The sequence below is a fragment of the Canis lupus genome, chromosome 17 (genome assembly GCF_011100685.1).
Source record: "Canis lupus familiaris isolate Mischka breed German Shepherd chromosome 17, alternate assembly UU_Cfam_GSD_1.0, whole genome shotgun sequence".
Taxonomy (NCBI): domain Eukaryota; kingdom Metazoa; phylum Chordata; class Mammalia; order Carnivora; family Canidae; genus Canis; species Canis lupus.
The window spans coordinates 15,297,664-15,315,284 of record NC_049238.1 but is presented as its reverse complement, the minus strand read 5'-3'; the positions used below and the strand labels follow the sequence as shown (position 1 = coordinate 15,315,284).

The window sequence follows — 17,621 nt, the reverse complement described above, 5'->3', positions numbered from 1 at the left end:
ATATCCATCTATATGCTTAATGCTTAGAAAAGTTCAGAAAGTTGGGTAAGAGTCCTTTTCATATAAAACGTATACTAGCTTGGGAGAAAATATTTGCAAATTTACATAGCTGATTTTATATCCAGAATATATAAAGAACTCTTAAAACTCAACAACAGAAAGACAACTCAATTAAAAAATGAATAGGAGGTGTCCTTGGCTGGCTCAGTTGAAGTGTGCCATTCTTGATCTCAAAGTTGTGGGTCCGAGCCGCACATTGGGTGCAGAGATTACTTAAAAAGAATTTTTTAAAAGGAAAATGAACAGAGGACTTGAATAGACATTTCTCCCTAGAAGATATACAAATAGCCAATAAGCACATGAAAAGTTCAACACTTAATCCACTCTTATATATACCTAAAATAATTGAAAATAGGAACTCAAACACCAGTGTTTGTTTCAGCATTATTCATAGTAGCCAAAAGATAGAAACAGCCCAGATGTCCAACAGATGAATGGATAAAATCTGATACATGCATATGATAGAATATTATTCAGCTCTAAGAAGGAATAGATGAAGCTAAGTGAAATAAGCCAGTTGTAAAAGGACATAGAGTTTCACTTACATGAAATACCTACACTAGGCAAATTGATAGGGACATAAAATAGATTGGGGCTTACTAGGTGCTGGGGGAAGTAGGGAGTTACTGCTTAATGCATACAGTGTGTTTGAGGCAACAGAAGATTTAGAAACAGTTTGTAGTGATGATTGCACAACATTGTGAATATAATTAAAACCACTCATTCTCAGGGATCCCTGGGTGGCTCAGCGGTTTAGTGCCTGCCTTCAGCCCAGGATGTGATCCTGGAGTCCCAGGATCGAGTTCCATATCAGGCTGCCTGCATGGAGTCTGCTTCTCCTTCTGCCTATGTCTCTGCCTCTCTCTCTCTCTCTCTCTCTCTCTCTCTCTCTCTCTGTGTGTGTGTGTGTGTGTGTGTCTCTCTCATGAATAAATAAAAAATAGTATAAATGCTGGTTATTTAAGTATATATATTTAAGTGCTGATCCTCACACTTAAAATGGTGAAAATGACATTTTATACTATATATTTTATCACAAAAATAGTTTTAAAATATATGGGCCTACTTTAAATGAGAAGTTTAATATTAATCTGATTAATATTTGAAAATATAAAGCAGGGCAGCCCCGGTGGCACAGCGATTTAGCACCATCTGCAGCCCGGGGTGTGTTCCTGGAGACCCGGGATCGAGTCCCACATGGAGCTCCCTGCATGGGGCCTGCTTCTCCCTCTGCCTGTGTCTCTCTCTACCTCCCTCTAGCTTGCTCTGTGTCTCTCATGAATAAATAAAAAATAAAAATCTTTAAATTAAAAAAATATATATATAAAGCATTGGGAGTATGTTGTAGGTGAAGAAATTAGTAATAGTATAGTCTTTTTGGATTTGTTAGGTGTCATGTATTTTGTGATTTAGTTAATTCTCAGCTTATAACTAAGTATCTGTTTTAGTTTGACTTAAGATTCCTGCAGTTACCTCAGAATATAGTTGAGAATTACCTGAATGTATGGCTCAGAAGTTAAAAATGAGAATGTGGTTTGTTTAAAATGAAGAGTAAAGATGTTTACTTTAAAAGAATAACAGATGGTTAATGTATTATAACAAGGAGACTTTAGATAGTGAAACGTAACACACACACACACACACACACACACACACACCCCCAAAGCAATACAGTTCTTTCACGCAGCTCTGGATCTATCTTAATTAGCTTTTACCTAAATCCTCCTTCCTGTGTGATTACCAAATGTGATATTTTAAAAGTAGAATGAATAGGCTGTAAACAGTGGGCTACTCAGGTTTAAGAAGATAATATTGTGATTATTTTTATTAATACTAATTTCTTTTTTATCAGTTTGGGAGTTTGGATCAAAAATTAGCCCTTGCTACTCGTATTCGTGGTCATGTTCTGCCTTTAGCCTTGCAGATGTATGGCTGCCGTGTTATTCAGAAAGCATTAGAGTCTATTTCGTCTGACCAGCAGGTAATTGTAAGTTAAGACAAAATTTTTGTATTTTATTCAGTTTTTAAATTATTACTTTATTATCTTATATCTTGGACTGAAACGTTAAATATTTCTAAAATTAAAATACTTTAAGAAATCTGTCCCAAACAGTACCTTATTATACAGTAGATCTTTGATCTATCCTCTTCATTTCTTCAACATTTTTTCATCTTTAAATGAAGATAGCTGAGTACCTATTTTGTTATATGCAGTGCTAGATGATGGGTATTTTTGCTACACTTGCTTATTTGATTTTCTGTAGTATCAGGAATACCTTTTAATTTTTCCAAAGTGTATCTGGATTGTACTTAAACATTTCTATCATAAGAATAAAAATAGGGACACCTGGGTGGCTCAGCGGTTTAGCACCTGCTTTGGCCCAGGGCGTGATCCCGGAGTCCTGGGATCGAGTCCCACATCGGGCTCTCTGTATGGAGCCTGCTTCTCCCTCTTCCTGTGTCTCTGCCTCTCTCTCTCTGTGTGTCTCTCATGAATGAATAAATAAAATCTTTTAAAAAAATAAAAATAAGTTTTTTTTGAGTAGAGTGCCCTTTAAGTGTTCCTTTAACTCAGTTCACATAAAAATGTGGAATGCTTCATGAACTTGTGTGTCCTCTGTGTGCAGGGGCCATGCTAATCTTCTTTGTACCATTCCAATTTTAGTATACTGCCAAAGCAAGCACAAGAATAAAAATATTAAAACGTTGCATTCCTATATGCCAGTTAAAAAAGAATATATATATAACATTTATATATATTTATATATCTTAAAAGTTTCATTCAATAGGAAAAGCAACCTAAGAATTCTAACAAGATTCAGTTTTTTAAGATAAAGAGGAAAGAGAACATATATAAATTAAAGGAATTTAAAAAAAGAAGGAATATATCATATTCTTGAATGGGAAAGTCTATTTAAATTGTTTTAAGTTAAAAAAAGGATTAATGCAATTCCAATCATATGCTCATGTGAATTTGCTTATAACTGATCAGAATAATTTTTAAAATTATTTGAAATAGACAAGAATATTAAGATGAGGATAAATGCCGATCTGCTAGGTTTTTTTTTTTTTTTTTAGTTTTTTTTTTTTTTTAATTTTTATTTATTTATGATAATCACAGAGAGAGAGAGAGAGAGGCAGAGACATAGGCAGAGGGAGAAGCAGGCTCCATGCACTGGGAGCCCGATGTGGGATTCGATCCCGGGTCTCCAGGATCGTGCCCTGGGCCAAAGGCAGGCGCCAAACTGCTGCGCCACCCAGGGATCCCCCGATCTGCTAGGTTTTTAAAATATGAAGCATCACTAGTGTGGTTCTTGTAGGAGATTAAGCAGACTTTCAAAATTACATTCATAACCCCAAATAGATACTATTTTATATCTAACTAGCTTATGTATTACAATGAAACTTAGTGTTAAGAAGATAATTAGCTCTTGAAAGGCATTGGTAATTAGTAAATTGTAAAGATTAGCTTTGACTTTCTACCCACATACATTATTATATAATAAAGTAAATTCTAGAATTAAAAACTAATGACATATATGGATATGTGTATATGTATGTGTATGTATTAATCACAGCATTAAAACTTTGTGAGAAAATAGCATACTTCTCTGGAGGAAATCCTGAATTTTAGAATAGTTGAAGATACATCACAATGTAGAAAAGGTCGACAAATTTTGATTATCGTAGATGCTTAAAGAACTGCTCTACTGTAAGTCTCAAGCCAGTCAGTATAGATACTTTAACATATTTTTAAAGAATGAGATCTTGCCATTCTGAGAACATGGATGGGCCTAGAGTGGTTTATACTAAGTGAAGTAAGTCAGGGGAAGGACAAATATCTTTGATTTCACTTACATATGGAATCTGATAAGTAGAACAAAACAAAATTTTAAATGCAGAGAACAAATTTTCATTGCCAGAGGGCCGATGGGTGGCAGGTTGGGGAGGTAATAGGTGGAGGGGATTAAGAGGTATAAACTTTCAGTTATAAAATTTAAGAAGTCACAAAAATGTAAAGTACAGCATTAGGGAAGATAGTAATGTTATAATAACATTTTGTGATGACTTTACATATCTTGGTGAACAGTGTGTAGTGTAATTCTTGGATCGCTATGTTGCACACCTGAAATTAATATAACATTGTATGTCAGTTATACTTCAATAATAAATAAATAATAAAGATATCCTAAATGTCTTTAAAATTTGAAAATAGGATCCCTGGGTGGCGCAGCAGTTTAGCGCCTGCCTTTGGCCCAGGGTGTGATCCTGGAGACCCGGGATCGAATCCCACATCGGGCTCCCGGTGCATGGAGCCTGCTTCTCCCTCTGCCTGTGTCTCTGCCTCTCTCTCTCTCTCTGTGACTATCATAAATCAATAAAAAATTAAAAAAAAATAAAAGTAAAATTTGAAAATATAAATCACTGGGAATAAGCCTTACATGAACCTGTTAATGAATAATGGTATTCTCTGGATTTTTTAGAATATTTTTTCTTATTACTTAGTTTATAGCTAAACATCTGTCTTATATCTTGGCTTAACAGTATTCTACTTATGTCAGTATGTAGTTCAGAGTTTTTTGGGGTGAGAGATACTTTAAATGTGACACCTTTAAACTATGTGCACTCCCATTTCTTCACAAATCTATTTCCTGTTGTACTAATAAGGCACACAGATTATCGTATGGCAAACTATATTACCTGAGGATTAGATGTTTCTTTAATAAATGCTTAAAAAATTTTTTTTTAATGAAGATCGCTAGCTAAAAGAAAATGCAGTTAATAAACCTTAGTGTAATAAATAAGCTTAACCTTATTAGTAAGCAAAGAAACAAATGAAAAGGGTTATTTTTGCTAGTTAAATAAACAAAAATCTAAAATTTCCCAAGAATTCATCCCTGAAGGGACACCGGGGTGGCTCAGTTGGTTAAGTGTCTGACTCTTGAATTCACTCAGGTCATGATCTCAGGGTTGTAAGAACAAGCCCCACATCACTCCCTCTCCTTCTACCCCTCCTCCTACTTGAACACGTTCTAAATAAATAATCTTTTTTTTTTTTAAATAACAAATCTTTTAAGAAATTTTTGAAAGGTTATTTTGAGGGAAGGGGCGTGCTAAGTAGAGAAAAAGTGTAGAATTCTGACTTAATTGTATATATTGTTAGCTGAGAAAAATGAGTAGAAGGTGTAAACAGTGAAGAGAGTTGTTTATGGCAAATTTAGCATCACTAGGTTATTTTCAGCAAGTGTCCTTTACATTATAGTTCTGCAAAATGTTTTTATAATTCTATTAGTAGCTTCTGTCGGCAGGGCGGAGGGTAGGCTTTAAACTTTGATATTTAAAAAACTGTAAACAGATTTTTTAGTGTACTTTTACTCTTTTTAATCCTGTATGATGAGGTAATTTTTAAAATCTCATCTTCTCTTTGCAGAGTGAAATGGTAAAAGAGCTAGATGGTCATGTACTCAAATGTGTGAAAGATCAAAATGGAAACCACGTTGTTCAAAAATGTATTGAATGTGTTCAGCCACAGTCACTACAGTTCATCATTGATGCATTCAAAGGACAAGTAAGGATTGATTTTTGGCTTTTAATTAGTTAGCAGGGCATTTTTCTAGAATTTGAGTGTTAACAACATTTTTCATAAGTCACAAGATTAGAATACCCAGTACTGTCATACAAAAATAGGAGACAGTGAATGTGCAGTGATTTCTGCCTCTTTCATAGAATGCATCAATAGCTTCATTTGTTTTGAAGCTGAAAAATTAGAAATATCAGTTTAATTATATTACTTTAGGACCACAACTCTTATAAGCCCAATAGTGTTTCCCAGATTTTCGAGGAGAAAGAGAGGAAGACTTAAGACCATATAATAAAACAAAATAAATATCGATTAGTAACTAATACATAGTAATTAATTAACAGCTGCTTATTACATTGTGCACTACCCTCACCCTGCAGTGTGTTTGTTTTCATTATTACATGCCTTCCATCTTGGCTTGGTACCTTTAGATCACAATATCTCTTAGCTCCTGGGGCACTTGGGTGGCTCTGTAGGTTAAGTGTCCAATTCTTAGTTTTCAGCTCAGGTCATGATCTCACAGTTGTGGGATGGAGCCCTGCTTGGGGCTATAGCTCAGTGTGAAGTCTGCTTCAGATTCTCTCTCCCTCTCGCTTTCCTTCTCCTTCACCCTCTCTCTTTCTTGAATAAATAATAAAATCTTTAAAAAAAAATCTGTCAACTCCCAAACTGAGCACCCCACTTTTCAATCTTTACTAGCAGGGTGGTAATTAATGCTAAAGATGACTCCACACCTTTCTGTATTAAATTAATTCAGCATGTCTTCAAAAAACCTGACTGCCTCATAGAACTTTCCAAAAATATTGGATAATGGAAATGTATTTCTTCCAATTTTTTAAGGTGTTTGTACTTTCAACTCATCCTTATGGCTGCAGAGTGATCCAGCGCATCCTAGAACATTGCACTGCAGAACAGACCTTACCTATCTTAGAAGAACTCCACCAACATACAGAGCAGTTGGTACAGGTATAAACTCCCTAATAGTTTTGATGTTTATGTCTTTTTGAAAATGGTTCATAAAAAAAAAAAAGAAAAAAGAAAATGGTTCATAATGTTGGGAAATATAATTTATTGTTAAATTTAGGGAAATATAATTTATTCCTAAATTAACAAACTGTAGAAACACAGAGATAAGAAGCCTGGTATATTCTCCTGACTATATAATGTTGAACTTTAAGAAAGATAATTAAGATCTTTTTAAAGAATAATCATTATTCTTAAGGAATGACTTAAGGAAAGTAATTTTAAAATATCTGTACTTAGGATCAGTATGGCAATTACGTTATTCAGCATGTACTGGAACATGGTCGACCTGAAGACAAAAGCAAAATTGTTTCTGAAATCAGAGGAAAAGTCTTAGCCCTGAGTCAACACAAATTTGCCAGGTACTGCATTACTTTCTAATTCCAGGGGTCAGTTCTTTTAACTCTTAGGCTTTTATTAGTAAACAAAGAAATGCATGCAGACTATAGCATTAGAACATAATCTTTCTTTTAGTAGAGGGAAAAAGCACATACAGAATGTTGCTTTTATTCTTACATGACAAATTGGTTTGCCCGTATATATTCCATTTTTGATGTCTGTATTCAGGAAATGATTTGTCTCCCAAGTCTATAAATGCAAATTTAATTAGTGCATGTTAATGAAAACCTCAGACCTTACTAATGACTTTGTTTTCTTGTTTTTGAATTACAATTTTAATTATTAAACTTGTGGGTATCCAGTATGGGTTCCCCTATGATACTAATTTTTGTTTAAAAAGTAAAGGGTAAGGGATCCCTGGGTGGCGCAGCGATTTAGCGCCTGCCTTTGGCCCAGGGCGCGATCCTGGAGACCCGGGATCGAATCCCATGTTGGGCTCCCGGTGCATGGAGCCTGCTTCTCCCTCTGCCTATGTCTCTACCTCTCTATCTCTGTGTGACTATCATAAATAAATAAAAATTAAAAAAAAAAAAAAAGTAAAGGGTAAGAGAATACTGTTTTGTCTCTTCTGTCTTCAATATGTTGAGCAAATTCCTTCAAAACCAAGGATATTTTGCTATAAAGGAAAAAGTAACAAAATATGGGGCGCCCAAGTGGTGGAGTTGGTTAACCATCTGACTCTTGGTTTTATTTCTATTTTTTTTTATTTTATTTTATTTTATTTTATTTTATTTTATTTTATTTATTTATTTACTTATTTACTTATTTATTTATTTACTTATTTATTTTTTGACTCTTGGTTTTAGATGAGGCTGTTATTTATTTCATGGTTGAGATGGAGACTCATTTTCAGCCTGAGGTCCGATTGGATTTCTCTCTCGCTCACTGTCTAATAAGTTTTTAAAGAAAAAAAGTAACAAAATAACTTTTGGGGGGCACCTGACGGGTACAGTCTGTTAAATGTCTGCCTTTGGCTCAGGTCATGATCTTGGGGTCTTGGGATTGAGCCCCACATTGGGCTCCCTGCTTTGTAGGGAGTCCCCTCTCCCTCTGCGCCCCCCCCCCAAATAAATAAAACTTTTTTTAAAATAACTTTTTGTGTATATACTTAATTTTTAGCAATGTAGTAGAAAAGTGTGTTACTCATGCCTCCCGTGCTGAGAGAGCTTTACTGATTGATGAAGTTTGCTGCCAGAATGATGGTCCTCACAGTGCCTTATACACCATGATGAAGGACCAGTATGCCAATTATGTGGTTCAGAAGATGATTGATATGGCTGAACCTGCTCAGAGAAAGATAATCATGCATAAGGTAATACAGTTCATAGCGCTTAAAATAGATGATTCAATTTGTGTGACTTTCAGGCTACAATTTTAGCTTTCTAGGTTTTAATTTCCTCTTCTATTATAACTGGAGGAAAAAAATCTAAAATCAATGGGTAACCTTTGACAAATGTAGATATGGTGTACCCCTCTCATTAAGTTCCTAATTTCAGAATCACATTCATTTCTCATCTACTTGCCTACCTTTTAGCATTGCTCATTCCCATCTTATTTAGATATATTTGGTTTGCCATAGTACATGGGTTGAACATCAATTTTAAAATGTAATTAGATTTTCTCACTAACCTCATACATTAACCTAAAAAGAATTTTTTTGATTTGATTAGGGTTTTTAAAAACAGTTAAGCTGTTTTCTCTGTACCTTCTCCCAAAGAATCTAATGATTCTTTAAAAATGCCTTAATTTCCATAGGAAAACTGTTAAAAAAGAACACTGGAAGAAAAACTAAATACCTAATGTTTTTCTAAGTTTATTCATTTAAGAAACAGGGGACAAATAAATAACTTCTTTGGACCTCTTGTTATATAGAGAGAAATATAACGTCATAAATTCTTTTACCTTTCTTAAAATGTAATATTTCTGGTTAAAAATATATACTTAAAAAAGATTGTAAGTTTTATTTTTAACAAATACATTATTTAACCAATATATTTATGACATTTGGATTGTTTCTGGTTTTTTAAGTGTCATAAGCAATGCTACATACGAATGTCTTTGCATAATTAACTGTTTTTGTAGGATAAATTCCTAGATGTGGAACTGCTGGTGTGAAGTAAACATTTTACATGTTGATAGATACTGCCAGGTTGCTCTAAAAAAATCTGCACACGTTTGCACGTCTGTCTACCAATATATAAGAAGAGTTCCTTTTTTGCCAGTCTGGGGCACCTGGGTAGCCCAGTCAGTTAAGCATCTGCCCTCAGCTCAGGTCATGATCCCAGGGTTCTGGGATCGAGAAACACATCAGGCTCCTTGCTCTGCTTCTCCCTCTCCCTCCCCTGACTCATGCTTGCATTCATTCATTCTCTCTCTCTCTCTCTCTCTCTCTCTCTCGTAAAATCTTAAAAAATCTGTCAGTCTGAGTGCAAAGAGTAATGATAGGATTCTTTTCATTTGCATTTTAAAAACTATTAGATTTTTAACAACTTGTATGTATTAGTCATCACATATCTGATTGCTCATTCATATCTTTTGCTCCATTTTCTAATGGAGTGAATTTTTGTCCAACAGATTCGAGCTAGAAAATTCTGCCTTCATCAACTTTTTAAGAACTTAATAGTTCACGTAATTTCCTGCTGTGTTTGGAGCCCCTCTACTATTTGCATTTATAATAGTTTAGTAGAAGTAGTGGTTTGTTTATTCATTGAACAATTTTGGGAGTAGACGTTTGGAGAGATTGAGTAGAATGAATTACTTTTGCAAACAACTTTCTTTAAAGGATTTGAATATTAAAATCAATTATTCTTCTGAATCACCCAGATTTAGGAGTGCTTTTTTAAGAAACCAGAGATCAAAATAACTCAGATTTACTAAGCAGATTATTTCTTTTTCAGATTCGTCCTCATATCACTACTTTGCGCAAATACACATATGGGAAGCATATACTGGCCAAGTTGGAAAAATATTATTTGAAAAATAGCCCAGATCTGGGGCCTATTGGAGGACCACCAAATGGAATGCTGTAAAGGGAAAAGAGAAAGAAGATAATGTAACCATGTGAAAAGAATGTTTCTTTTGTGAATTATCAAAACACAACTCAACTATGAATCTTCAAATTTTTTTTTAAAGCAGAACTATTTATTGACTTTATTCATCCATTTGTAAATTTTTTAAGGTTCTTGTGTATATTTGGGGGGTGGGGGTGGTGAATTATAAATTATATTCAGCCCTGAATGGAGACCTATCAGATTGGATTGCTGGCAAAGCACAGAATGCCTGTATATGATGTAACTATCAAAAAAAGCTGTCACATATTTTGTAAATTTTTACCTTGTAAAGTCACAAAAAAAAATAGTTTTTAAAGGAAAAAGTACAGTATTCTTTTAATAAACTGGCTTGCAGTCTGGTAGGTCTACGGACCCCATAGCACAACAGGTTTATAGAGATGTATATAGAAATATAGTCCTTATTTTTTTTTTGTCCTTTGTGTGAAGCCTTTTTATAACTGATTAACAATCAACTGCATAAATATTATTAATATTTTAAAAAGAAAGTTAAGTTGTATTTTGGTAATTCACAAACCATCATGCAAATAAAAACTCGGCAAATAAGACAAGAATTAAATGATTTGAGATGAAAAGAACTTATATTATTTCCAGTGGATGTGGTTTTAATACAAATACTGCCCTAAAACGTCTCTGGCAATGTACAGAAGTATTGTATATACTTACATATGTAATTGTTGTAAGAGGTAGAAAAAACAAAAATCATGGTGACACTTCCATTCAATTAAATGCACTAATTGAAAAGTTAAGTCCCATTTTAACTTTTCAGTTTGGTTTGCAATCTGAGAAAGAGTGGAAATTTGTATATTGTTTTGCTTTTAGAATTACAAGGACATGTTGAGGAAGTGTTGAGCTTTGTTTTGCTTTTTCATAGTAGATTTTGAAAGAGTAGGAACCAGTTAGAGGTGAAAGGGGCCACTGAAAAGTGAATTTGATAGCTCAACATTTAAGCATGACTACATATTCAGATAGCTTTTTTTGCTTCCTATAAATATATGCATTGTGTGTGTAGTAATAGATGTAAGTTTACACTTTGAAAGCAAATCTTGTTTCAATGTTTATTATAAAAGCCTTGCTAATTTAGTAGTGATGCTTTCCTTGGTTGTACAGGTGTACATTTGTAAACCTTCATGCTGTAAATGGAATTTGTTTTATCTCCTTGGGAAACATTTGCATTTTAGTGTACATTTATGTCCCTGCCCTCTTTGACCTGGCATATAGTGTTGTATAATGTAAATTTATCTCTCCAAATCAAGAGTGATTTTTAAAAAATTTTTTATCTTTATATGGTTTCAGAAGTATGAACCGGCTTTCTTTTTATTATTGTGGGAAACATTTTCTTTTATAACATAGTTGTTGACTCTGTTAATATGGACATACTAGGATTTGGATCACTTTCAAGAAGTCAGGGTATTGTGCATAATAGAAAGTATTGGACTGAGAAATTTGGTTACCATGGAGGCCAATGCTTTTTCCATCTTATTAAATGTGATGTGACTTTTTTCTTTGTACAGAAGAGTACTGTATTTTTGAATAGCCTATTCCCAAGTAAGAGCAAATCTGTATGATAACATTTTTTCCTCTGGACATAAGACATAACAGTAACATGATGTACATTTACAAGCGGCCTTATGTACATTTCCCAACAATCTTTTTAAGGCAAAATTGTGACCATATGTGTATAATTAAAATCGTTTTTAATCCTTTGCCTATGAAAATATTTTGGAAAAAAACTTGCTTTGTATATTCAGTTTCTGAAAGATAAAGAAAGTGCTTTGTATTTTGTTGAAGTCAGTATTTTGTATAAAACCATTTATGTTGACCCACTTCTGTTTAGTGCTGAAAACTAATGAACCATGCTCTCTCCTTCGATTGAACATGTAAGGGATTTTTATATTAGAAGTCTGCAGAAGAAAAGCATTCTTCTGAGCACAATATGGAATATAAAGGTTTTATCACTTAGCTATTCATATCATGAGCCTAAAAATAATGGCATAAAGTTTGGGGTGCCAGGCATACTTTTCCGTGTTTGACGTTGAGTTATTCTAGATTTCTCACCCAACATTCCATGTTGAGTCCATTAGATCCAACCACTTGTCACTGCCCCCTCTCATAGTCGTACTGGCTCATCAGCATGTCCCAGTCCCAGTGGCAGTGCTTCCCTCCTCCCCACCCACCACCACCATACAAAGCTGCTCTCTTCCACCCCATCCTCCTCTGTTTTGCCTCAGAGTGTCCTGGCCCCCGTGTCGAACTTCTGTTCCCATTATCAGCTCATGGTCGTGAGCTGATCATGATCCAAGTTGTTCTTGTTGGAGGTTGATAAGTGACTTTCCTGGATTTGCACAGTTGAATTCCTGGTTTTCCTTTTTCCTACCCTCTGTTGACACAGGCAGTTATCTCTGCAAATTTAGAAAGTCCTAGGGGATAGCTGGGAAATGGAACCTTCTTCAGGTTTTGATTTTCCCATGTATCCTAATGTAGACAACCCAATCTTCCCAGTACTTTGGGGCCTATTCTAGGAGAATATTATATAGAAATTTTATCGTCTGCCATTTTGGTGCCCACCTAATTCCACCATTGTTTAATAAGTTGGCATGGAGTTTTGCTAAAATCTGAGCATCACATTTCAGAATAAAGAAACTTTAATTGGGCAGAACCACTTAGACTTTACTCTTGAGTGTCTCCTTTTGATATGGATTGTTTCTGGACCAGTTTGTCTAAGTCCTGGCTCTTCTTGGTTCATATGAAATAATGTTATCTTCACTTTGTATATTATGTATAAATTAGAAAATGAAAAATGTGTGAATAACATTGTATGAAATAAACCTGGTCTTGTGTTTTTCTCTAGATATAAAATACCCTTCTGTACCTCGACTATAATTCACATTGCCCATTCAAGTTTACTCTGACATAAGGAAAAGCAAATATTTTTATCACATGGATGCTAATCTGGGGCTACTGATTACTCTGATGGTATTCCTATCTGATTGGTATTTAGGATTTCTGTCTAATTACATAGAGTGATTACACAGTTCATAGGATGAAACTTTTAGCTGTTTCCTTGATAAAATGATACTTCTACAAGGTTGTTTTGAGGATTAAATTAAATCACTTGCCTTTACCTATAGGTGTTTGTTTCCTTTCCACATGGACTTTCAGAGACAGTGTTGTCTAAAGAATACAGTTTGGGCTCAAGCGTGGATTTGAAGTTTATATCCGGATTCACAAACCTTGTGAACTTGGGTGTGTTAACTTATCTAAGCCTCAATGTCGCCACCTGTATTAAGGATGAGTAGTATTTAGGTCACTGATTTTAAGGATCGAGAATATCTTTAAAAAAATACATAGAACCCAGTTCTTAACTGATGCTAATATTGTTTTCCATTTTACTCTCACTTGTATAGCTGTTCTTTTTGTTTTAAGCCATACAGATAATTTGATAGAATCCAAAGCAGAGATCTATGTAAAACTGTAAGAAATATTTTTATCAGACACATTGTTTATGCCAGTTTTAATTTTATCTTGTTTTGGTTCAGAGCTGAAAGCAACCCTTGGAATCGTTGACTCTCACATTGTAATGATGAAATTAAAAGACCCTGAGAGGGCAGCCCCGGTGGCGCAGCGGTTTAGCGCCGCCTGCAGCCCGGGGTGTGATCCTGGAGACCCAGGATTGAGTCCCACATCAGGCTTCCTGCATGGAGCCTGCTTCTCCCTCTGCCTGTCTCTGCCTCTCTCTTCGCTCTCTCTGAATGAATAAATAAATAAACCTTTAAAAAAATAAAAAAAATAAAAGACCCTGAGAGAAATACTACATCCTCTCACCCTAGCTTACCAACCTAAGAAAAGCAAATTTCCTAAAGTGGCCTGGATAGTAGTCCTTCTATTTGCCTTAATGACTTGATTTCTCAGGAAGGTTGGGGTCGGGACCTGGGGCAGGGGAAGGAAGGGGGTAGAGGAACCCTGGAGGAGCAGTGTTCACTGTCTACCTTACCTAGCTAGCTTTAAAGGACTGATTCAATCTATCTGATGGGATCTCAATGCTCCAGGCAGTAAATCTGTCTGAACGCAGGTGAGAAGCATGGAGTGCTGTGGTACTGGTGCTCACTTCTAGGAGGCTGCGGTGAGGAGGCTGTGTGATCCTGGGCCTCAGTGTTCCCCATCTGTGAAGTTGAAATACTATGCTAACTGCATCTGAGGAGTGCTTGATGCTAAGAACCTAAGAAAACTGCAGGAGAGATACAGGAAGCTCAACATTTGGTGGAATTTTTATTGAACCTCATTATCTCTGTATCCTATAGACAGTTTCTGATTCTGTTTCAGTCACAGAACTTTTTTTTCCCCAAAAAAATATTTACCAGGAACTTAAACCAAATGAAATAGTCCTGTATTCTTCCTGGTAATTGAAGAAAGAAATTGGCTAGGTTGAGATTGATTCAAGTTTTCTTGGACATCAGAGTGTAATGGTTCAATCAGGACTCGGATTAGCCCAGATTCCAAACCTTTTGCTTTACGTTGTTGGGCAAATGGTTTCATCTCTTAATCCTTCATTTCTTCATGTATAGATAAGGGAAATGAGACCTACCTCCTAAAATTGCAAGGATTAAGTGAGATCTGTGACTCCTTAACAGTAAATTAATGAAAGGTGGGGAGGTTGAATTTGCCTACATGCAGCCTCAGGACATTTGGGTTGGAGCTCATATGGGCTCTTCTTGATTCAAGTTGCAGATAAATCAAGTCAGCAGGAAGACTGTTGAAAGATAGGATTAAAGAATTTAACTGCATTTTAGTTCTTAGAACACTTAATCTTTTTTCTTGGTACTAATTTAACAAGTAGCTTTGCCCCAATGGCTGCCAGGATGTTGACAGTAGGGAGTTGTCCTATATCCTGGAGCTGTAGAGTGACAAGTGCAGTGCTGTAGAGGATCTGCGTGCAAGACCGGCCAAGCTGTGAAAAGTAGCAGGGACCTGGAGGGAAGGTGAAGTTGAGGCAGATTTCAGAGACGGGTTCCATCACGACGGCCAAGCCCCCTCTCACCTCAGTCAATCACCCTGGACCTTTCATGGGAAGAAGCCCTGAAAAGTTGGGTCTCCACATCTGGCAGGCCCATCTTACACCAGGGGTCAGGGGGAAGCCTGTGGATCACTCTGGAGGAGAGGAGGGATGTTTGGGAGCCTTTTCCCGCCCCCACTTTGAAAGTCAGTTATGACATCACCCAGAGCACATTCAATTGAATAGAATGTCATAGGTTTCACTAGAAGAGAACTAGAAAAGGAGGCCAAAAATATATCTCAGAAATACATCTAACTACTAGAAATCTTAGTAATGTTTAAAATAACAGTTCTTAATAACTCCTAAATTAAAGAATAGTCTAATCTGGAATAAACCATTTGGGTCAACTTCAAAATGAGAAGCAGTGCTATATATCCAACGTGGGGGACTTGGGCCAAAGGCTATTAAGAAAAAACTATTTAGCCAAGAAAATCTGAAGATAATTTAAGAAGCTAGTGAGGGGTGCCTGGGTGGCACAGTCAGTTGAGCGTCTGACTCTTGGTTTTGGTTTGGGTCATGATCTCAAGGTCACACAATCAAGCCACATGTGGAGCTCCATACTCAGCGCAGAGTCTGCTTCGGATTCTCTCCTCCCATTGCCCCTTCCCCCTCTAAAAGTAAAAAGCTAGTAAAAAAAAAAAAAAATGTAGACGGGATTAATAAACTCCACAAAAAAGGAATCTACTGGGTTAAAAATAAAAAGACATGCTTTTGGCAAACTGGAATTTTAAAAATAGGAGTAAGACATGGGATAGATAAAATGAGCTTTTTAAAAAATTCTAGAACAGGGATCCCTGGGTGGCGCAGCGGTTTAGCGCCTGCCTTTGGCCCAGGGCGCGATCCTGGAGACCCGGGATCGAATCCCATGTCAGGCTCCCAGTACATGGAGCCTGCTTCTCCCTCTGCCTATGTCTCTGCCTTTCTCTCTCTCTCAGTGTGACTATCATAAATAAATAATTTAAAAAATTCTAGAACATTAAAAAGTCTACATATAGGGACGCCTGGACAGTTCAGTCAGGTAGGTGTCAGATTCTTGATTTTGGCTCAGGTCATGATCTCAGGATAGGGAGATCGAGCCCTGTGTTGGGCTCTGTGCTTAGCGGGGAGTCGGCTTGAGGTTCTCAACTCCTTCTGCCCCTCCCATCTCTCTCTTTCTCTCAAGTAAATATTTTTTTTAAAGTCTACTTATAAGTTAAAAATCAAATTTTCTAGGGAAGTAAACTCCAGAAATAAAGGAATAATACAAAATATAAATAGACTAATAACTATAAAACAAAGGAAGAAGCTAGTCAAAGGGATGAAGTTGAAGCAAGGTCTCACATTGCCTGATGTCAGAACTTACTACAAACCTACAGTAATCAAAACCATTTGGATGTTAACTATACATTGTGATCATTTTGCAATAGATACAAATACTGAATCATGCATGTTATACACCTGAAGCTAATATGTCAATTATACCTCAATTTTTTATTAAATTTTATAAAAAATGTGTGGTACAGCATCAAAACAGACATAGACCAGCAGGATGAATAGAGAATCCAGAAACGAACCCTTCCATTAAGGGTCAAATGATGTTCAACATGAGTGTCAAGACCATTCAATAGGGAAAGGAGATGGTGTTGGGAAAATAGGCTATCCTCCTGCAAAAGAATGAAGTTGGACTCTTACTCTACACCAAATACAAAAATTAGCTCAAAATGGATTAAATACCTAAAAAGAAAGTCCTACAACTATAAAGCTCCTAGAAGAAAACATGACAAAAGCTTCATAGCTTTAGATTTGGCAAAGATTTTTGCATATGACACCAAAAGCACAACAAAGCAAAACTAGATAAATGAGACTACATTCAACTTAAAGACATTTGTGCATTTCAAAGGGAATAATCAGATGAAAAGGCAATCCACAGAATGGGAGGAAATCTTTGCAAATCATGTATCAGATAAGGGGTTATTATCCAGAACATATAAAGAACTACAAGAAGAAAAAAACCCAACCTGATTTTAAAAGGGCAAAGGAGGGACACCTGGGTGGCTCAGCAGATGAGTGTCTGCCTTTGGCTCGAGGTGTGATCCCAGCCAGGCTCCTAGGATCAAGTCCAGCATCAGGCTCCCTCTGAGAAGCCTGCTTCTCCCTCTGCTTATGCCTCTGCCTCTCTCTGTGTGTCTCTCATGAATAAATAAATAAAAATCTATAAAATAAAAAAAATAAAAGGGCAAAGGAAGTGAATTTCTCCAAAGATGATATATGCAAATGACCAACAAGCGTTCGAAAAGATGCTCAACATCACTAATCTTTAGGTAAATGCAAATCAAAACCACAGTGGGATATCACTCATCATGACTATGAGGAAACAGAAAATAGCAAGGGTTAGGAAATGCAGAAACGGGAACCCTTGTGCACTATTGGGAATGTCAAAGGTGCAGCTGCTATTGAA

The 17,621-nt window shown here is 36.0% G+C and overlaps 1 protein-coding gene and 1 pseudogene across 10 annotated transcripts in view; one reads left to right on the top strand and one right to left on the bottom strand.

Annotated features, from left to right (window-relative positions):
• The window catches only part of PUM2 (pumilio RNA binding family member 2), a 95,807-nt gene extending 82,815 nt beyond the window's left edge, over positions 1 to 12,992 (top strand). For 8 of the 10 annotated variants that reach the window (XM_038560858.1, XM_038560859.1, XM_038560860.1 and 5 more), the window contains 6 exons: positions 1,913 to 2,047; positions 5,492 to 5,629; positions 6,482 to 6,607; positions 6,905 to 7,026; positions 8,183 to 8,375; positions 9,961 to 12,992. In XM_038560858.1, the coding sequence (XP_038416786.1) occupies positions 1,913 to 2,047; positions 5,492 to 5,629; positions 6,482 to 6,607; positions 6,905 to 7,026; positions 8,183 to 8,375; positions 9,961 to 10,092 (846 nt within the window). In that variant the 3' untranslated portion in view covers positions 10,093 to 12,992. The remainder of the gene's footprint in view (positions 1 to 1,912; positions 2,048 to 5,491; positions 5,630 to 6,481; positions 6,608 to 6,904; positions 7,027 to 8,182; positions 8,376 to 9,960) is intronic. The other 2 variants (XM_038560866.1, XM_038560861.1) reach the window with 1 other exon arrangement.
• Positions 2,643 to 2,740, bottom strand: LOC119864062 (annotated as a pseudogene).
• Positions 12,993 to 17,621: the final 4,629 nt, after the last annotated feature.